Raw genomic sequence first — 22,886 nt, forward strand, 5'->3', positions numbered from 1 at the left:
CTACTACCTAAGAGTGGTTATCAATAGAGGGCGGGAGGGGGGTTTTAAGTTTTAAGACTAAGATATCTATTCCAAGGGGCCCAGATCTCATCATATTTCTCTTTGGATACCTTATTTATTGCTATACCTGCTTCCATCCTGCATTGATAATCCACTTGTATACAAATATCTTGCCAAATTAACGGACCCATACTGTGAATCATAAGAATTTTTAATTTTATATTGACCTTTGGCATATCTAAATGAAACAGGAACATTTGAGCCGTAATAACAGTTTGTACCTTCAAAATAAGATTTGCCAAATCCGATAAAGTTATTTTCATAGGTTTCAACTCCTCACAGTCCCACCATAGAGTCATTCCTTTTTTGACAATTTATAAATGTGCTAATTTCTAAAGAAATCCCCACATTAAAAAACACATCTTTGGCTGATCATTCAGACAGCGGGGCAGGGTTTCTTACTCTTCCAATTGACCTCCCTCACTTCAGTGACTTGTATTACAACACACTGAGAAGAAATGGAAAGCGACAATTCGATTATTGTGCATGCGCTCCTGCTCCAGCACAGAAGCATCTCAATAAGAAAGCTCTGTATGGCCAATTCCCGGGCACAGTTTGAAAGTCTCTGTTTGGGAAAGAGGAGAGTGCTTGCAAAGGCTGCAGACAATAGGTCTGCAGGTTTTTCCCAGCTCACAGAGATGGCTCAACTTGGTTAAAACATCGTGCCCAATTTCTCTTAAAGTGACATTTAAAAGAAAACCTCCAGTATGCGTTACAACAGACAAACAGGAAATATGATCACGATTAGAGAAATAAGAAAACAACACTGGCTGCCAACGAAGCATGGCTAATTTTTCAAACTATAGTCCACAGAACACTCCTCAACTTGGACCACAACATCTACTGTCTATTTCTGTATTTAACGGGTCTAAACCACCAAAACTGCCAATATTATATAAATTCTACACGTTTGAGGACTCTAATAGTAAAATGTATTTTTGTGTATTTATTTTGATTGAGTAAAAAAAAGTATCAATCCATAGACAACCTGAAACGATCCTTAATGCTCAAATCTTTACTCCTTAAAGATTTATTTGACATAATCAGAGATCCTTCTGTAGTAAAAAATATGTCTGGTCCTCCAGTGACCTCTACTGGTCCAATGTCCTTACACACAGGATGAGGCAGTGACAGCTGGTATATCATTGTCCAATGTCCACCCTGCATATTATACATCATATCACACACTAGAATAGTGATACTATTGTTTGCATACATCAGGCATTTAATCTGTGTTTGAATTCAATGAAAAATGAGCAAAATTAAAAGACCACTCCCCACCCATAAATGAGTACCCCTTTTCAAAGGCAATTTATAAAAGTGGTGATTTCTATGAAATATTAACACTTTTATAATTAATTAATTAAGGGGGGGAAGCCTATTGATCAGGGAAGTGAGGCATAGGGGGGAAGCCTATATATCAGGGAAGTGAGGCATAGGTGGGCAGCCTATAGATCAGGGAAGTGAGACATGGGGGGGCAGCCTATAGATCAGGAAAGTGAGGCATAGGGGGGAAGCCTATAGATCAGGGAAGTGAGGCATAGGGGGGCAGCCTATAGATCAGGGAAGTGAGGCATGGGGGGGCAGCCTATAGATCAGGGAAGTGAGGGATTGGGGGGCAGCCTATAGATCAGGGAAGTGGGGGATGGGGGGCAGCCTATAGATCAGGGAAGTGAGAGATGGGGTGATCCACCTACAGATCAGGTAAGTGAGGGATGGGGGGAGACAGCCTATAGATCATGTAAGTGAGGGATGGGGGGTAGCCTATAGATCAGGTAAGTGAGGGATTGGGGTGAGGCAGCCCACAGGAAGGGCCAGCAAGGAGCAAGAAGGTAAAGTAAGAGAAGGAGCAGAAAGGTGCAGCAAGGAGCGGGAAGGGACAGCAAGGATCACAAAAGGTAAAGTAGGAGACGAAGCACAAAGGAAGAGAAATGAGAAGGAAGGGTCAGCAAGGAGAAGGAAGGGTCAGCAAGGAGAAGGAAGGGTCAGCAAGGAGAAGGAAGGGGCAGCAAGGAGCAGGAAGGGGCAGCAGGATGGGGCAGGAAGGGGCAGCAAGGAGAAGGAAGAGTCAGCAAGGAGCAGGAAGGGGCAGCAGGAAACAGTAAGGGGCAGAAAGGGTCAGCAAGGAGCTGGAAAGGGCAGCAAGGAGCAGGAAGGGACAGAAGGAGCACAACGGTAAAGTAGGAGAAGGAACAGAAATGAGCAGGAAGGGTTAGCAATGAGCTGGAAGGGGCAGACGGAGCACAAACATAAAGTAGGTGAAGCAGCAGAAATTAGCAGGAAGGGTCTGCAAGGAGCAGGAAGGGGCAGCAAGGAGCAGGAAGGATCTGCAAGGGGCAGGAAGGGTCTGCAAGGAGAAGGAGGGGTCTGCAAAGAGAAGAAAGGGACAGAAGGAGCACAAAGGTAAAGGAGCAGAAATAATCAGAAGGAGCACAAAGGTAAAGTAGGAGAAGGAACAGAAAAGGGTAGCAAGGAGCAGAAAGGGATCAGAAAGAGAAAGGAGCAGAAGGGGGAGCAAAATAATCAAAAAGTAGGTGAAGGAGCCAAGGAGGAGAGAAGACAGTGTCAGAAGAAAAAGAAGACTTTATCAAATGAAGGAGAAGAAAAAGAAATTGGAGCAGGAAGGACAAGTGAAGTGAACCCTTCACTTTATTCTGGACACCACATCATAAGGCTTTGGTACCTGGGCCTGGCAGGGAAACTTTGGACCTTCTCATCTCCCCAGGTAAAAAAAATATCAGTGTTAATGTGTTCACTTTTATTTACTGAGTGTCAGGAAGCACAGAGTGCCGCTGGGTAGGGGTGTCGCTGATTGGCTAGAGTAGCTCATTCATACATTTTTATGAACCGTGAACTAGCGATTGGTTTAGAGCGTCAACTGACCACTTTAGCCAATCTGCAGCACCCATGCCTGACGTCAATCTGCACTTCCTGACACTCCGTTTCAGAAGCTGAATACCACTGAGCGACCTGGAGATCTGGAGCTGGAGGAAGCCTTTGGGGTTAAACCATTTGAGAGCGGTTTAACCCCTTAAAGGAAAGAGAGCACCCAGGGGCTTCCTGGCATCATAGCATTTTCATTTAGATGAAGTTTTTATGGTGGCCAGAATGTTCCTTTAATTTGCTTAAAGGGACACTCCAGGCACCCAGACCACTCCTGCCCGTTGGATTGGTCTGGGTGCCAACTCCCACTACCCTTAACCCTGCAAGTGTTATTAGTGCAGTTTTTCATAAACTGCACTAATTGCCTAACAGTGTTAAGTCCTCCTCTAGTGGCTGTCTATAAGAGGAGCTTCCGGGTTCTTAAAACACTTTTGGTGTTTTAAAAGATGCTGGACATCCTCAAGCAATGCTTGAGGACCTCCAGCGTCGCTGGAATCCCCATAGTAAAACATTGAATAATGCTTTCCTATGGGGCGGTGTAATGCAATGCGCTGATGTCGGCGGGGGAGTAGAGTTGGCGGAGCCTTACCCAGCGCCGAGGGACATTGGCGCTGGATACAGGTAAGGGAGGTGGGAGGGAGAGGGGACCTACAGTGCCGGGAAAACGGTTTGTTTTCCTGGCACTGAAGAGTCCCTTTAAAGGAGCACTATAGTGTCAGGAATACAAACATGTATTCCTGACACCATAGTCGTGAAAACGCTATTCACCCTGTCAAGTCCTGGGTAAAAAAAGTGCAGGAACTCACCCAAGATCCACTCCCCTCCCCCTTCCTCCACCCCCCTCCCCCCCCCCCCCCCCCCCCACCAGGAACTGAGTAAGGGGACAGGACTTGAGGAGGGGGGCAGGGACTGAGGAGGGAGACAGGGACTGAGTAAGGGGACAGGACTTGAGGAGGGGGGCAGGGACTGAGGAAAGGGACAGGGACTGAGGAGGAGGACAGGGACTGAGGAGGGAGACAGGGACTGATTAATGGGACAGGGCTTGAGGAGGGGGACAGGGACTCGGTAAAGGGACAGGGACTTAGGAGGGGGACAGGGACTGAGGAGGGAGACAGGGACTGAGGAGGGAGACAGGGCTTGAGGAGAGGGACAGAGACTGAGGAAAGGGGCAGGGACTGAGGAGGGGGGCAAGCCCTGCCCCCATCCTCAGGCCTGTCCCTTTCCTGAGTCCCTGTCCCCCTATTTAAAGCCCTGTCCCCTGAGTAAAGGGACAGGGCTTGAGGAGGGGGGCAGGGACTGAGGAGGGAGACAGGGACTGAGTAAGGGGACAGGGACTGAGGAGGAGGACAGGGACTGAGTAATGGGACAGGGCTTGAGGAGGGGGACAGGGCCTTAAATAGGGGGACAGGGACTCGGTAAAGGGACAGGGACATAGGAGGGGGACAGGGACTGAGGAGGGAGACAGGGACTGAGTAAGGGGACAGGACTTGAGGAGGGGGGCAGGGACTGAGGACGGAGACAGAGACAGAGACAGAGTAAGGGGCAGGACTTGAGGAGGGGGGCAGAGACTGAGGAAAGGGACAGGGACTTAGGAGGGGGACAGGGACTGAGGAGGGAGACAGGGACTGAGTAAGGGGACAGGGCTTGAGGAGGGGGACAGGGACTGGGGAAAGGGACAGGGACTAAGGAGGGAGACAGGGACTGAGGAGGAAGACAGGGACTGAGGAGGGGGGCAGGAACTGTGGAAGGGGAACAGGGCCTTAAATAGGGGGACAGGGACTCAGGAAAGGGACAGGGCCTGAGGATGGGGGCAGGGACTGAGGAGGGGGACAGGGACTGGGGAAAGGGACAGGGACTAAGGAGGGAGACAGGAACTGAGGAGGGAGACAGGAACTGAGGAGGGAGACAGGGACTGAGGAGGGAGACAGGGACTGAGGAGGGAGACAGGGACTGAGGAGGGAGACAGGGACTGAGGAGGGGGGCAGGAACTGAGGAAGGGAGAGAGGGCCTTAAATAGGGGGACAGGGACTGAGGAGGGGGACAGGGTCTCAGGAAAGGGACAGGGACTGAGGAAGGGGGACAGGGTCTGAGGAGGGGGGCAGGAACTGAGGAAGGGGGACAGGGCCTTAAATAGGGGGATAGGGACTGAGGATAGGGACTCAGGAAAGGGACAGGGACTGAGGAAGGGGGACAGGGCCTGAGGAGGGGGGCAGGAACTGAGGAAGGGAGACAGGGCCTTAAATAGGGGGACAGGGACTCAGGAAAGGGACAGGCCTGAGGATGGGGGCAGGGACTGAGGAGGGGGGCAGGGACTGAGGAGGGGGACAGGGACTGAGGAGGGAGACAGGGACTGAGGAGGGGGGCATGAACTGAGAAGGGGGACAGGGACTGAGGAAGGGGGAGAGGGCCTTAAAAAAAGGGGACAGGGACTCAGGAAAGGGACAGGGACTAAGGAGGGAGACAGGGCCGGAGGAGGGGGGCAGGAACTGAGGAAGGGGGACAGGGCCTTAAATAGGGGGACAGGGACTGAGGAGGGGGATAGGGACTCAGGAAAGGGACAGGGACTGAGGAAGGGGGGCAGGAACTGAGGAGGGGGACAGGGACTGGGGAAAGGGACAGGGACTGAGGAGGGAGACAGGGACTGAGGAGGGAGACATGGACTGAGGAGGAGGGCAGGGACTCAGGAAAGGGATAAAAAACAAACAAACAAAAACTAAAGTGCCTTCCCCCCTCCCTGAGGCTTACCTTGGGCCAGGAGGGGTGGGACAGGATCTGGAACCTGCAGCCTGCAGTCAGTGGAGTTGTCCGGCCTCTCCTGATGATGTCAGGAGGAGGGGGCGTGACTTCCTCTGCTCCCCAGCGGTCCTGTGAGAAGAGCAGAGAAAGTCACGCCCCCTCCTCCTGACATCATCAGGAGAGGCCGGACGACTCCACTGACTGCAGGGAGAGAGGTGAGTTTAAAAATCCGATTCCCCAGTCAGAGGCAGGGGATTCGGATTTGTGCTCCCCCTGCTCTGGCAGCCGCTTGTGCCAGCCCTGGGTCCTGCAGGACTAGTAACGGGAACGGCGTTCCTGCTGTGGAAATAGTGCAGGAACGCTGTTCCCACGCGTTCCTGCAGGACTCTAGCCCTGACCCTAACTTTATGTGATAATGACTATGCCCCTTCCCTTTCATGACACTGTCAAAAAAGGAACCAAGCATGAATGTCATTACAATTATGCCCCCCTGGAAAATTTCCTGCGGACGCCCATGCAGCCAGGTAGGTTTATATCCTGCTTCCATTAGCGCACTTGAGCGAACGGAAGTGGCAGGCATGCTCTCTTTCTCCATTCCTCCTCCCCACATACCTCCTTCTCAAGCCTAAGACCAGAATACTGTGCATGGACGGGAACCAAACATCAGAGACTTCTCAATGAGTTCATAAAAACTGCAGCATTTGCAAGCACTTCTATGATATACCCCTATGAAAACATACCCACGTGTGATTTTTACTTTTTTTGCCCATTTGGACAGTGGAGTGTACTTTTATGTATTTAAAAAGGTAAAAAATAAGTCAAAGTGTAATTTGCTAATCCATTGAAAAAAAAAATCAGGAGGATATGTTCCAGTATGGCTGCTGTAAACAACAAAAAAAGCTTTAAGGGACACTATGCACCCAGATCACTTCAGCTCATTGAAGTGGTCTGGGTGCAGTGTCCACTTAGTGCTGTAATGTTAAACATTGTAGTTCCAGAGAAACTGCAATGTTTACATTGCTGCACTAAGTCTGCCTCCAGTGGCTGTTTTCCAAACAGCCACTGGGGCACCTCCAAGATATTAACGGACCTTTTGTCCGGTATCTGACACTGGATGTCCTCACGCTCTGAATGAGTCAGATTTTTCCCCATAGGAAATCAGTGATTCAATGGCATTTGCCGCGCATGCGTATTAGTGCCCGCTCATCGCGGGACAGAGGAGGAGGTGGAGCCACGACCCAGTGTTGAGGGACATCGGCGCTGGCGTAAGGTAGGTAAATGTGTTTTTAACCCTTTATTTACTAGAGAGAGGGGGGCGCGAGGGAGGGGCTATAGTGCCAGGAATACAGCTTTGCATTCCTGGCACTTATAGTGTCCCTTTAAGAAACTAAACAACAGAATACAAGTAAACATATTTGCATGGTTTTCACTAAAAGAGAATTCAAAGTGAATTTTAAAATTAAGGTTAAAATAGCCAAATTGGAAAAATTATCTGTCAGCTATGCTACTACTTCAGCTACTTTGGCCTTAAATTTGAAAGTCACTCTGGGTTCACTTTGAATTCTAACTTTAATGAATAACCCTGAAAATGGTATTAAATGGACACTATAGGCATTCAGACCACTTAATCTCACTAAAATGATCTGAGTGAAATGGCCCTGTCCCCTTAACCCCGTAATGTAAAACAGTGTAGTTTCAGAAAAAGTACACCTCTGTCTTCCAGGTAGCCACTAGAGACCCATCCTGCTCCCTAAAGGGTTTTTAATCTTTTACACATCGTTGGGAAGGGAAAACCCACAGAAATAGGGACAGGGACACTATAGCATTAAGAATACAGGTTTGTATTCCTAACGCTATAGTGTTCATCTTAGAACCAAGAATATCAAAAAGCACATTCTAACTAGACACTGTGCCTGAAGGGATAGTAGCTTTCTGTTTTACTGACATTAAATGAATCACTCTGAACTCTAGAAAAGACAGCAGAAAAAAAAACTGCATTCATATGAATTTATTCATTGTTGTTTTGAATATTTGTGTTTGCCGGGGCGATTCACTGATGCATGAAACATTGGAAATTCAAAGTGAATTCAAAGCAACTGCTAAATTTTAGGCCAAAATAAGTCAAGCTAAAAATAAAGCTGACTCTTTCCCATTTATAACATTTTAAATTAACTTGGAATTCACGTTAGTTTCCTGACAAGTCACAATTCAGTGCATTTGTAAGTGCATCTGTGCTGATTATTTTTTCTCCTCTTTTTTTTTTTTTTTGAGAGGACGCTCAAGGAACATGTTGTGCACCGTAACCAATTAAACACGCTAGAGTGCCCTAGTAACCCCAATAGTAAGTAGTAAAAACCATTACCAATTATTTGACTCCTTACCGTTGGTCCACCGGACCCTACAGCTAGTACTGAGAGCCTGAAGCTCCTAGCAAGGCCTTCTCATTGGCTGAGAACACCAGGTGATTGCTCTCAGCCAATTAGCTAAGCCCTGGACTACTGTGCATAGCTCAGTGAAGAGAGCAGTGGAAACAGGAAACGTCACCCGGCAAACCCCAGGTAAAAAGTGAAACCATGACCAAATGGATTTTTACTTATTATATTGGCGGGTTCCGCATGATACTTCTGGCACGATAACTACTGTAATGCACTGTAGTGGCTACAGAGCTTGGAATGTCCCTTTAAACCTAAATTACAAAATAATGTACGCAAAGGCTATAATAAATGTAATCTTTCATTTTAAACAATGATAACAAATGTATGAGAAGCTGCCAATCAAGCCTTCACCTCATGTGAAGTTTAATGATGATGGGTAGCTGGCCCATGATATGGGTACTTCCCATTTACCCCATGTGCTCAACCCCTTGACCCAATGACAGGCCTTGCCCTATTCCAAAGGTAGTGTTGCATTCAGAAAACCCAATGGAATCAGCTACCACACCAGGAGCACCATGGAAGGGATCCGCAGTCCCTTAAAAGTATTCAAAAACAAATTCCAATGGTTTCACAGAGTAGTGCAAACAGGAAGGAGTTTAATTCAGGATCAGAAGAACAAAATTATATACAACATTTTAGCGTCAAGCCTTAATCATGTAAATGCCCTGTTCAACACCATATACCTATACATACACATTATATGGGAAACAACTACTACTTTAACGAGGTCCAACTCTACCCCTGATGTGCTTGTATTTTGCTTGTTGGGGACAGGTTCCTGGTATTTCCAAAAGCATGGCACTAGAGAACATCAGGGCAGAACCCGAAAATCCGGACTGTCCCGCCAAAAGGGACAGTTGGGAGACATGCTAGAAGACAGAACACAAAATGCTGACCTGTCTTTTAGAGTGAGTAGGATCTGACTGCCCTATGAAAAGCCAGTTTTAGTGGTCTATATACAAAACAATTTGCCTTTTTTTTTTTTTTTTTTTTTTTTTTTTTAAAGATCACAAAATTCAAACAATAATTTCTCAACTTCTCAACAGCATCTCCAGTCATCAATAAAAGAGGGAGGAAACTGCAGATATAATGTTGACACGACAGATATAAGATATCCTCCACATGTAGACAAAACTAGAAGTGGCCTTTGGCTAGTCACTCAAGATGGAAAGCCCCACAAATGTAGGTTTTCAGTACTACGGGTAGCTGTATCTATTTGTGCTTTATAAATAGTTTATAAGAATGACCACAATGCATCCTACAGTTATAGACTTTAACTGCTCAGAATAATCAGTATGCATTTTATGAATTACTCACTTTCATTTACAGAGGCCAGTTTTCACTTTATACCACTTGCAAAAAATAAGTCCAGCACGTATAATTATATAAAAAACAATCATATTCTCATCGGTATACGCTAGCAACCAGAGGTTCAGACAACTCTGTCACTCCCTGTGGAAAGCATAATTATATAATACACACCTACAAAAGCTAAACTCATTTGCTTGTGGGTTCTTGAGGCTAAGGTGGGGGAGTTGCAAAACTATATATATCATGATTTGTCTTAAAGTGATACAAATGTAAAAAAAAATCCACAGGCAGTGTTCTCTATTACTTGGTACATTACCCATATGCCTAAATATACCTCTGTTTATAACAATATCTATGAAAACTGCTACACTTAAAAGTAATGTAAAGTGAACACTAAATATACACTGATCAGCCATAAAGTTAAAAACACTGACAGGTGCAGTGAATAACATTGATTATGTTGTTACAATGGCACCTGTCAATGAGGCGGGGGGGGGTGGGGGGGGATATATCAGGCAGCAAGTGAACAGTCAGTCCTGGCATTCATGTGGATGTTACTTTGACACGTACCACCTACCTAGAGATTGTTGCAGATCATGTACACTCTTTCATGACAATGGTGCTCCCTGATGGCAGGGGCCTCTTTCAGCAGGATAATGCACCCTGCCACACTGCAAAAATTGTTCAGGAATGGTTTGAGGAACATGACAAAGAGTTCAAGGTGTTGTCTTGGCCTCCAAACTTCCCAAATCTCAATTTGATTGTGCCTTTGTTTGATGTGCTGGAACAACATATCTGATCCACCTTGCAACTTGCAGGACTTGAGAGGATCTACTGCTAATGTTTTGGTGCCAGATCCCACAGGACACATTCAGAGGTCTTGTGGAGTCCATGCCTCGATGTATCAGAGCTGTTTTGACAGCACAAAGGGAACTGACATGATATTATTATTATTATTATTTTATTATTTATATAGCGCCAACAAATTCCGTAGCGCTGTACAATGGGTGGACTAACAGACACATAATTGAGATCAGACCACTGGACGTACAGGAACAGAGGGAGTTGAGAGCCCTGTTCGATGAGCTTACATGCTAGAGGGAGTGGGGTATAGTGACACAAAGGGTTAGAGTAGGGGAATTAAATAGTTTGTTAGAGAAGGGTTTATTGAGTGCTTGGTATGTCATTTTTGACAGTTGCTGGAAATGAGTCATGGGGTGGGGGATGAGAAACCTGCTGACAGTGTAATTGATATGCTTTAATGAAGAAGTGAGTTTTCAAAGATTTTTTGAAGGAGTGGAGGCTGGGTGAAAGTCGGATTGAGGAGGTAAGGGAGTTCCACAGAAGAGGTGCAGCCCTGGAGAAGTCTTGAAGGCGAGCATCAGAGGTGGGGATCCGGGCAGAGGATAGGCGTAGGTCTTGGGCTGAGCGCAGGGGTCTCGATGGGACATACTTGTGTATGAGGGAGGATAGGTATGTTGGAGCAGCATTATGTAGGGATTTGTAAGCAAGCGCCAGAATTTTGAATTGGGCCCTATATCTAACTGGAAGCCAATGCAGTGACTGACAGAGCGTGGAGGCATGGGAGGTGCGACCGGACAGGAAAATAAGCCTCGCAGCCGCATTCATTATAGATTGCAGCGGTGCAAGCTGGCAACATGTAAGACCGGTGAGAAGGGGATTGCAATAGTCAAGGCGAGAGAGAACAACAGCATGAACCAGTACCTTAGCCGCGTCCGGCGTTAGATATGAGCGGATGCGCGCTATGTTCTTGAGTTGGAAGCGACAGGATTTGGCTATCAATTGGACATGAGGAGTAAAAGAGAGGTCAGAATCAAGAAGAAGACTAAATAGGTGGTGGCACTTATACAGAGGTCAGGATAAAGACCGGTGGATCAGTGTCACAATGCCCTGTAATAACTCTCCCAGAAGGGAATAACCCTTGTTGTAAGTAAATAGAAAGAAAAAGAAGGAACCAGAGAGAGTCCCTGAGGTGGAGAGTTATAATGAAAAATTAGGGGATCCCTACCTTTAATAATCCTAAGGGGAAAAAACAAACAATGGGGAAGGTATAGGACAGGTAAAACAAGAGTAAGGGGTAATGCCAACAGTCAGAGGACAAATAGTGTAACAGGTCCCCCTTGAGATCAGGAGGTTCCTAACTATATCCTCAGTGGACTGGGCTCCCCTTAGCTCTTGTAGAGGGATCTAAGGTGGTAGGTGAAACTTGCTGCAACCGGAGGAGCAAATAAGGGGAAAGTCCTCTATCAGGGGACACATACAAGGTCCCGATGTGGACCTGAGCAGGACTACTAAATAAGGAGGACTAACCCTGAATACCTCGGCACCATATAAGGAGTACTAGTGCCTACTGTTACCAGAGTACCCTATGGCTCCCCCAGACAAAACCCTTGTAATACAGAGCAACGAGAGACCCCTAGAAAGGGACACACAAGATCCCAAATTAATCTAAGCAGGAACGCTGAGAGAAGAGGTCTGACCCTAAGTACCTCGGCACTGTACAGGAGCAGCTAGTGCCTACTATAACCAGAATCCCTGCCTGTCCTAATAAATGAAAACAAAATTTAAAATTAAATAATCGAATCCATCAGTGCTACCAAAGAAGTGTGAACAAATTAAATTAAATAAAGTCTAGCTCGACGCGCGTTTCGGCGTGTCAGCACGCCGTCGTCAAGAAGAACCCCTAGGCAGCAAGCTTGCGAGGTAGAAGTGATAGTAGCGCCGTTGACTTGGATGGAGACAGACACAGGAGTAGCAGCACTTGAGGGAGGAAAAAGTTCTGTTTTGGACAGGTTGAGTTTAAGGAAGTGAGCAGCCATCCAGTTGGAAATAGCAAAGAGGCAGTCAGAAACACGAGTCAAGGTGGGTGGAGAGAGATCAGGGGAGGACAGGTAGATTTGTGTGTCATCTGCATATAAATGATATTGGAAGCCAAATGAGCTGATGAGTTTACCAAGGGAGGCAGTATAGATAGAGAACAGTAAGGGGCCGAGGACAGAACCTTGGGGGACGCCGACAGAGAGGGGTTGGGGAGAAGAGGCAGTGCCAGAGAAAGAAACACTGAAAGAGCACTGGGAGAGGTAGGAGGAGCACCAGGACAGAGCAGTATCCCGTAGACCAAAGTTACAGAGAATGTGAAGAAGCTGTTGATGATCAACAGTGTCAAAGGCGGCAGAAAGATCAAGGAGGATTAGGATAGAGTATTGGCTGCGAGATTTAGCAGCAATTAAGTTGTTGGATACTTTGGTCACAGCAGTTTTGACAGAGTGACCAGCGCGGAATCCAGACTGAAGGGGGTCAAGCAGAGAGTTGGGTTCGAGAAAGCCTGTCAATCTGGCGTACACAACTCTCTCGAGGATCTTGGAGGCAAATGGCAGTAGCGAGATAGGGCGGTAGTTGGATGGGGAGTTGGGCTTTTTCAGAATCGGGGTTACGGTTGCATGTTTGAAGGGTGAGGGAAATGTGCCAGAAGAAAGGGAGAGATTGAAAATGTTAGCGAGAGGAAGAGCAAGAGAGGGAGACAAAGTGCGGATGAGATGCGAGGGAATAGGATCAAGGGAGCAGGTGGTGGGGTGGGAGGACAGGAGCATTAGGCAGATGGCTTTAATGGTGTGGCTGATCAGTGTATCCAGACTTGGACATTTGTTTTGTTAAAAAGTGTATTATGTCTGAATTTGGGTCATTCGATTGATTGTCCAAATTCCTGATTTCCAATCAACCACATAGTCTAATCATGAAAGAAACAAGATTGTTCGCTTTGAATCATGTTTCTGAGTTATGCTCGTGGAACCAAAAAGAATAAGATGATTAATGGCTAGGAGACCACTACTAAATGTTTATTTTACTCACACATCAAGTAAGAAGTGGCCAATAGAGGGGAAAAAAGTAGGAGCAGTCAAATAAATCTATATATTCATATACGTATTATATATTTAATTAATATATATAAGTATAGATATCTTATTGCTCTTCTTATTTTTCTTTGATTGGAACCAAATAGCGCCTATAAGTGTATTACAAAATATGCAACTAATATTCATCCTATGCATATATTGTACAGTAAACTATTCCATTTTCACCCCCTTTTGGTTAATCTGATTCATTTTACCAAATGTTTTTCAGCAGAAGAAAAGTCCAAGTGTCCAAGTCTGGATATCTTTTTCATCTAATGAAATTCTGAAACTTGCCACTGCAAATCACACCCTGATATGTGACCTCGGGGATGGATAAGACTGTATCACCTTTTGTTGCCCTGCCTCTAAATCACCTTGCAGCATCTGACATGTCCTGGTCACATGGGAACATGCTAGTTGCTGCATAATACTGTGTGCAGATGTCAGTGGACTTCATATTGTAGTCTTTATCACTATGGCAATGGCATTGCCGCAAAAGTTAAGGCAATTAAAAAAAATAATGGGAATACATTTCAACTATACATTTCCTAGTAACTGAAAACAAGTTAATATAATGAATGGTTGGCTGAATAGGAGAAGACACAGGGTGTATGGTGGGGAGGTGTGGAGAGACACAAAGATTTAATAGTGGAAGAACAGTGTGAAGGAGTCATGGGGAAAGGACAAAGGGTGGTTGGTTGGGGCATGAGGAAAAAACCTCGATGAAGGAGTCATCAAAATAGACATGTGTCAGGGAGCACGAGAAAAGACACAGGTCTATCACTGGTAGGGGTCATAGATATATATAAAGGGAAACAAGAATATGGTGCATGGGCGAAAATTAAAAGAAGAGGAAACTGGAAAAGACACATTATTCCTGCATGAAACATAAGCGTAACCCCCTTGCTGGGTTTAACTGATGCTATAAATTTTATATTCCACGTTTTTTACACTCTATTAAGTTTGGAAAGGGCTCTCAAATTAAAAAAGTAAATATGTTTCTCGAAAACCAATTTGAGACAATTACTCAAAAACTCAAAAGACAGGAAATGGCGAAGTTCATGCTAAGTTGATTTTAAGAAAAAGGATGATCTAATGGATAATGTTATGAATAAGGCAATTAGCAAAAATGAATAATTTAACATTGGCTTTAACAATCATTGTTCTGTGTATAGTTATACTTACACATAGCACAATGGTAGAATACTTCAGTAATGAAATCATCTTTAGTCCAGGCACTTTCCAATAATAAAGTGATGTATTTAGCTTTTCTGAATTCACTGGTCTATGCAGTCTCCATACACTTACACTAACACATCTCAAGTATTTACATACCCAAGCATGTAATGTGTCAGTGTACGTGTGTATGAATCAATATGCATAGGTGTAATTTTTTTGACTACCTATACACAATTGTGAATGTTCATGTGTGTCATGATGTCATATGAACACATTTTTATGTAAATGCTAATATGTGCAGCATGTGTGTGTCTGTATAATGCATCCGCATTGTGAGTTGAATGTGTTTTTGTGTGTGTAATATGTATAATCATGTGTGATGCATGCTTCTCTAATGCTCAACCACAGGGCCACACATAGATGGTAGACAAAAATAATTTAGAATGGCCAGCCTGCTTTATAGAAGTGAATGTTATTTAAGATTTTGATGGTAATTAGTGAAACATCAAATATAAAGAACATAAATAATGTTATTTAACATTTTAATTGTAATTGGTCAAACATCACTACAATTTCTACATTTGTAGAAATGTAGAGATGAATTAAGCATTTCACACCAACACCTTGTTACTTCTGTACATTCTATCTGTGGTACACACTACACATCAATTACGGTAATCATTGATTCCAGTGAGGATTTATGCTTACACAGAATTGTCAAGCATGAACTATTGATTTCATGTGTGAGTCTGTGTGTTAATGCCTGATGTATTTAAAAAACAAACCTTACTAGCAATATGATTGGGAGATACCCAGGAAGCTTTGCTGATTTTCAATATGGTCAGGGCCAGGTGTAATCACATCAGGGAATATCCCTGATATAAGCAGCAACATCTTGCAGTAGACTAAATGCTACATAGAGAGAATGACCCAGAGCTACACCACTCTCATACACAATTCCAAAAACAATGACACATCAACTATGAGGTCATCAACATATTGCAATGTAATGGGCAGGATAACCCATTAAATCAGTAGGTTTACTAGAGACACTGATGCAACTATGTACCTTAAAAAAAGGGATAAACATCAAATATCCTTGGACAGACAAAAAACAGCAAGATAGACAGACACATAGATGATAGATACAATGTAACACAATATATTATGTACTGTCATTTCAAATATATATATATATATATATATATATGACATCATACTGCAGCATGGCTCATATTTTCTCTAACAGTATGTAATTTCCAGCTGGTGTAAAGTCCCATATTGACTGATGGTTTATAAATGCAGATATTATGGACCCATCCTTTTACATCTCCCCAGCTCCATCCCTCTCCCCCTCCCCAGCCACCAATTATCTTACCGACATGAGTGATGACTGAGGATAGCCTCTCTGTTAACTCCTGGTGCGACATCTCTTCTTCCTTCAGCCAAAAAAGCATTTCACAGTAAAAGGGAGATGCTGGCTGCCCGTGCCCTCCAGCCTGTGTGCCTGCAGTGAGCCGGTGTGTGTAGGATACAAAGCAAGGCTGTGAGTGCCACTCCCAGCTCAGCCAGGCAGCCCCAGCTCTATACCTGTCACTAGGCAACGCTCACAGCATCCAGGCACCAAGCATGCTTGTCATTCCACTCATGGGAGCAGAGCCAGATTAAAGCAGTGATGGTGGAAATATAGGTTGGTTTTAGTATAAATGGTGCTGGTGGTGGCTGGCTATCCTCTGCTTCTCATACTGAGCCTCTTTCTTTCAGACGATGAACAAGCCCAGTGCATCATTGCAGACTCACTACCTGCCTATAGGGGCCATAAGATGGTGATACAAAGGAAATCATGGACTGCTGGAGCCTGAGGACTGGAGTGAGCAAAGAAAGGAGCCAGGGGTCACATGTTCTCTATTACTCACCGGATTCTATGTTCAGTCTGGAATAAAATACTATCTATCTATCTGTCTGTCTGTCTATCTATTCATCCATCCATGGTTAGATAGGTAGGTAAATAGATAGAATATATATTAAGTGTAAATTCTCATAGATAGATAGATACTTAACCTCCATGCACATTTCCCTTTTTACTTCTGAATTTGAACACTTCCAACTAATTTACTAAACTCCCAATGCTCTCAGTCTGTATTATCAAAAATAATTCAGTGCCATCCGGAGCATTTGGACTACAAAATCGTCTATTGTTCTCAAGATTTTCCAATGTTGCTTCTAAATTAGCTTGAATGTAAAACCAGATTCCAGTCTGTCCAGATGCAAATGAATGAGTGAAATCCGGAACCAAATATGGAAATTCACACCGCATGCTCATATACACTGATGGTTAAATAGAATTGACAGCCGGCGTCAGTCTGTAAATTCTGCACATATGAATTTTAACAATTTTATTGTACTGAATTTACAGGCAGACAGTTGCAAGTTCTTATTCAAGTTATTGTAAGAAAAAGGGTTAACTCTGCTGAGAGGTACAAGATGCACTCATGACGACTAAAACATACTTCTACTTATAGTCAGTACACCTTGCTGCTGTAACTTGGCTATGGTAAAATTTGCGATTCGCAATTTCCAAACACCCATATAGACTAATCATGAAAGAAATTAACAAACATGTATCATGTATTCTATATGTATATATATTGTATATTTTACCACATTAAGCTATATGGGGCTGACATTGTGTGTGCGGTGACTGTGTGTGCATGAGGCCAACTCTGTGTATGGGGGTGAGTGTGTTTGGGAGAGAGAGTATGTGTATGGGGGTGACTATGTGCGTATGGGAGTGACTATGTGTAAGGGGCTGCCTGTGTGTGTGGGGTGACTGTGTAGAGGTGCTGATTTGTGGGAGAGACCTGTGTGGATGTGAATGCGTGTGGGGAGGCTGTGTTTATGTGCCCAGCATCCTCACACAATATATATTTACACACATGAAGTCTGCGTAGAGCAATGAATCTGCATTAAGCGTAAACTATTCGGCTGATTCAGAAGGTTTTCAGGGACGATGCTATGAGTGCAGCACAAACAAAAGTGTGGCACAAACCCATTAAAGATGGACAAGAATCTGTTTAAAGATTTGGCACCCTGCAACTTCTGGCTTTTCCCCAAACTAAAATGACCTTTGAAAGTTAAGAGATTTCAGACTATCGATGAGATTCAGGTAAATACGATGAGGCATCTGATGGCGATTCCAACAAAACACTGGGAGACGCTGGGAGCAGTGGCGTACATACCAGGGTCGCAGGGGGCCCCTGCGACCCGGTATGTACACACTGTCGCCAGCCTCTTCTCTTGGGGGGCCCAGGAGCTGGCCACCTCAGGGCTCTCTGAGGCTGGCCCTGCTGTCAATCCACGGCCTGTCCTGCCCTCTCCCCTGAGTGCTTCCTCTTCAGCTCCCTTGCGTGCCACGTAGGCTTCCAGCTCCGGTATCAGTGCGGTGCGCGAGGGAGCTGAAGAGGAAGTACTCAGGGGACCGGCCAGCCTGCCTGCCCGCCCAGTGACCAGCCGCCCAGGAGCCAAGCAGCACCACTGGACCCCAGGGAATCCCCTCAGCACTCCAAAAGGTAAGGAGGCTGTGGGGAATAAATAAAAAAAAAAGTGTGTGTGTTAGTGTGAGTGTTAGTGTGAGTGTTACTGTGTGTGAGTGTGAGTGTTAGTGTGAGTGTGTGTGTTAGTGTGTGTGTGTGTTAGTGTGAGTGTTAGTGTGAGTGTGTGTGTTAGTGTGAGTGTTAGTGTGAGTGTCTGCTAGTGAGTGTCAGTGAGTGTGTCTGTTGCGTGTGTGTCTGCGTGTGTGTCTGCTAGTGAGTGTCAGTGAGTGTGTTTGTGTGTGTGTTAGTGAGTCTGTTTGATGTCTGTTAGTGAGTGTGTGTTTGTCAGTGAGAGTGTATGTTTTGTAAGTGAGTGTGTATGTATGTCTGTCGCTGAGTGTGTCTCTGTCAGTAAATGTGTGTGTCTGTTAGCTAGTGTGTATGCGTCTGTTTGTGAGAGTGTGTGTGTGTGTCTTCAGCACTTACCTTCTCCAGCGCCAGACTCCCTTTGCGCTGGGGATCCCTCCGCCTCTCAGCTCCGAATGCGCATGCACAGCAAGAGCCGTGCGCGCATTCAAACCGCCCATAGGAAAGTATTACTCAATGCTTTCCTATGGACGTTCAGTGTCTTAGAATCGCGGAAGCTCCTCTAGCGGCTGTCAGTGAGACAGCCACTAGATGCTGGGTTAACCCTCAGTGCTTTCAGCTGCAGGGTTAAAACTAGAGGGACCTGACACCCAGACCACTTCATTGAGCTGATGTGATCTGGGTGTCTGTAGTGGTCCTTTAAGTGTATGTGCATCTGCATGCACTGGCGTACATACCGCGGTCGCAGGGGTCGCAGCCCTGCAACTCCTGCGACCAGGTGCCCCCGCCATGTGTTGTGGCCCCGGCCCGCGCAGAGTAAGCGCGGGGGCGGGGGTCCCACAGATTAATTTTCGCACCGGGGCCCCATGGGTCATGTGTACGACACTGGCTGGGAGAAATGTCTAACTGGTATTCCAGTGGGGCTCTAAACATTCTCCCTGATGGTTTAGTGATTCTGTGCTGCAGGTCTGTACCTCCAGCTCCCTTCCATTCTGTGACTGCGAGGGTACATTGGCAGTGATCTGTACCCAGAGGAGGTACAGACAGGCTGTTCCCTCACAGCTGCGGGTGAGCACAGAGACAGTGAGGAAATATTTAGATCCCCTCACTAGCACGAGTAGAGGCAGTGCACACCACAGACCTGTAATAGTAGAGTGGCTCTGACTCTAATAGGACACTGAGCTCCTGAATTTCGGCTTTGGAACACACCAGGGAGGAACTACACTTTCTGCCAGGATCCGGACCTTAAGCAGGGTGGAGAGGAACCTTTGGGACATTACCATTGCCATTTAAGTTGGTCTTCGGGACCTATTTGCGTACGTCTTCAGCCACTTTGGTGGCTATGTGTTTGTGAGTGCTTTGAGTATTCTATTCTTTATACCCATTGTAAATGATTATACAATATTTTACACTATGGTTGTCTTTATGTTTTATAAGTGATTCAAGTTTAGAATTGACGATTCATTGGATTGGCTAAAATTGGCACGGGGGCGGGGCCAAATGCCGTTTTGGCCAAACAGGACCTCCTTAGGACCTTGAATCTCTATGAGGAAAATTCAGCGTCTACATGCAGAGTGTGGGGACGCTGAACGGCAGGGCTGCTTACTGTGCAGCCCTGAGCCAGGAAGCCCCTCCAGGGACCACTTGGAGGTTTCCCTAGGGGCAACGTAAAAGGCAGTGTTTACATAAAATGCCTGAAGGGAGTTATTATACTCACCAGAACAACTACATTAAGGTGTAGTTGTTCTGGTGACTATAGTGTTCCTTTAAGTATGCGTGGGATAGGCATAAGTCTATCCTAGACTTAAGATAATGCCAGGGACTAATGAATGTATTTAGAAAATTGGGCAGACTAGATGGCCCGAGGGTTCTTATCTGCTGTCACATTCAATGTTTCTATCTGTCATATATCATCATTGGATTGATATTACACTGAAGACTGCTTATTTATGTAAGCACCATTTTGTGTTTTATGTGTGTTTAATACAGTGGTTTGGGAGTTGAACTGGTGTGTTGGTGGTATTAGAGGGGGTGTCTATTATACTGGTTTTTTTTTTAATCTCTAATAGGAGTAGTCCGGTCACAGCAAAGAGGGTGTTAATTGCAAACAAAATTAATTTGCAATTATTACACTTGCAATTGGTAAAATCATCTATACACGACTCCGGGATATGCAAGTTCTGGGTTGACGGGTTGTCCATTTGCCCACAGGCTGCTTGCACTTCTAATGAGAAAATAGATTCTCCAGCAGAAAGCAGGTAATTTTATTTAGCAAATTTGACTTTTATCGGATTTGTTCAGAGTGAATCTGATTGAAATGAAGTTTTTGATAAATATGTAAATTCTATCATTGATATATGATTCAAATGTGAGAATTACAGATTTTAAAGCATATACTGAATATAAATTCCAGATTAGTCATTATAAAAGGGTAACTCTAAACCTTTGTCATTAACTATTTATATTAATATACGACTTCATATCGGGCATTAGTAGTTAAGTCCCCTTTAAAACCAGTTTGAAACTAACCTGGAATCCAGCACTAGACAGAGGTCTTTCTGCTGGTTTTCACACATCCGCCCAACATTACTGCTTCTTTTGCCGGGTTTTACAAAGAAACATTTGATTGGACTGTTCTCACTGGCTCAAAGTGCATGCCCATTCTCTAAACTTGGGAGAGAGAGGTGGGGATTGGACAAGGGAGAGAAGGAGGGATAGAAAAAAAAAAGGAATATTAGCCATTGATAGAAACAGCAGAGAAGATTAATAAAAGGAATGGAGGAGGGTACACTGCCTGCAAGGGTAAAAACTGGTAACATCGGTGGTGTGCGCTCAGTAAGATAATTGCTGCACATAATTGACCACTTCATCTCAGTGAAGTGATCTGGATGCAGTGTCCATATCAATGTAAAACATTGCAGTTTCAGAGAAATGGAGAAGGTCTCATGGAGAAGGTCTTAGGAGAGTACGGTGCTTGTAGTGCATGCCCATTAGGTTCTCTACATCAGCATGACATCACTGGAGGAGGAGATCGATCCAGCGCCGAGGGACATCAGCACTGGAAACAGGTAAGTAAAAAAAAAAAAAAAAAACATTTTTAACCTTTTTATTACCGGGGAGGGGGGATGAGGCAGAGAAACACTATAGTTTAGGAATACAGTTCTATATACCTAATGCTACAGTGTTCCCTTAATTCATGCGCGCCAGGGGTGCAACTAGTCCCAGGCACAAAGGTGAAGATATCTCAGTATTTGCATAATCTCAGACAGAAATGCTGCACATACAGACTCCACCTCCGTGACCACTTCTCAAAGCCCAAGTGGTTATGATGGTTAGAATAAACCATTAAATATGAGAGACACATTTTAATAATGTTTGCTAATCTGGACAGCATTCTCTCTATAGTGAATAACCCTGTTTACTGTTTATTGTTGTGTGGATTTGTACTGAATCCCAAATTGCAAAATTCAATCTAAATTGTCATAATTGACAAAAAGGGGAATTATGGACATAACCAGAGCATGCATTTCTCAGCAGTGGTGCTGCCGTAAAACCCCAAATTTAACCCCTTAAGGACCAAACTTCTGGAATAAAAGGGAATCATGACATGTCACACATGTCATGTGTCCTTAAGGGGTTAAACAAAATGCAGATTAGAGAACAACACGCACACAAAAATACAGTTTTACATTTTTTTTTTATTTTTTTTTTTTCAATTCTTTATTTTTGAGTGCATGAGTGAACAAAACAGCTTACTCTGCCACAACAGCTTTCGTAAGCATGGTCATATTACAGCGATTCACAATTATGGCATTTAAGTAGTTGCACATTTTTTTTATATAGATGTATAATGGAAGCATAAACGTCTAATGGAAACACATCACGGTTGAACTTGAAACATAATAACATAGGCTGGTATAACCAACAGGCTTATAACGATGTAGCGCCAACGTTAAAGTTAAGCAAGGTGTATTCTCGCTAGTCAGTTGATGTCAGGTAGAGGTTTAATATCGTGGTTGAGCTTGCACATTAATCCTAGTTAGACCGCTGAGGGGGTTTCACAAGTTATTTTTGTTGTAACCAAGCTGAGACATTAAGATTGAAACATATTATGAGCATAAATTTCAGGTCAACGCAACAACAAATGTATACGCTATGCTAAGAGTGTAGGTAAGTAATAGTAGTGCTAGTAACACTTTAGGACTTTAAGAGTTAAGTCAGGTTGTTTGTCATCACACTGAAAAGAATAGAAAAATAAAAATGTAGGACATACTAAATAGGCATTTCTAGTGTTAGGTTTGCAGGCTAGGCTTGTAAGTTTGATAGACAAAACCAGAATAAAGCGTAACATTAACCAGCTCAGCCTATGAGTTGCTGCAGAAGTACTAGCTATAGCAGACCGCTGGTTAGTATAATTGAGGGACAGGGCGTTTATCGTCTGGGGGGGACCCAGTGCTTGTGCCTGATGTGAGGTATGACCTCATTGCTAACAAACAAAGGTGGTCTGAGTAGTAGATTATAGAGAATAATATAAAAGTAAACGGGTAACACAAAAACAATGGGTTCTCATCTGTTACGTATAAAGACAATATGAGGTACAGGACGATTAATACCGCAACCGTTTCGAGTGTCCCGGTCAGCCAATACCCTCCAGAGGCATATCAAAGTCCCGTTTGGACGTGGTTTGCATATCGCCCAGCATCGAGGTGGGCCAGATGGCAGAGTCTCTCCTACGGGTCGAGATCCCC

At 44.6% G+C, this 22,886-nt stretch overlaps 1 protein-coding gene across 1 annotated transcript in view; it reads right to left on the reverse strand.

Moving 5' to 3' along the window:
* Positions 1–16,043, reverse strand: part of MCF2L2 (MCF.2 cell line derived transforming sequence-like 2) — a 446,256-nt gene extending 430,213 nt beyond the window's left edge. Inside the window, exon 1 of the mRNA XM_063442725.1 lies at positions 15,897–16,043. Coding sequence (XP_063298795.1) covers positions 15,897–15,975 — 79 coding nt within the window. The 5' untranslated portion in view covers positions 15,976–16,043. The remainder of the gene's footprint in view (positions 1–15,896) is intronic.
* Between the last annotated feature and the right edge of the window lie 6,843 nt (positions 16,044–22,886).

Source organism: Pelobates fuscus, chromosome 2, assembly GCF_036172605.1.
Source record: "Pelobates fuscus isolate aPelFus1 chromosome 2, aPelFus1.pri, whole genome shotgun sequence".
Taxonomy (NCBI): domain Eukaryota; kingdom Metazoa; phylum Chordata; class Amphibia; order Anura; family Pelobatidae; genus Pelobates; species Pelobates fuscus.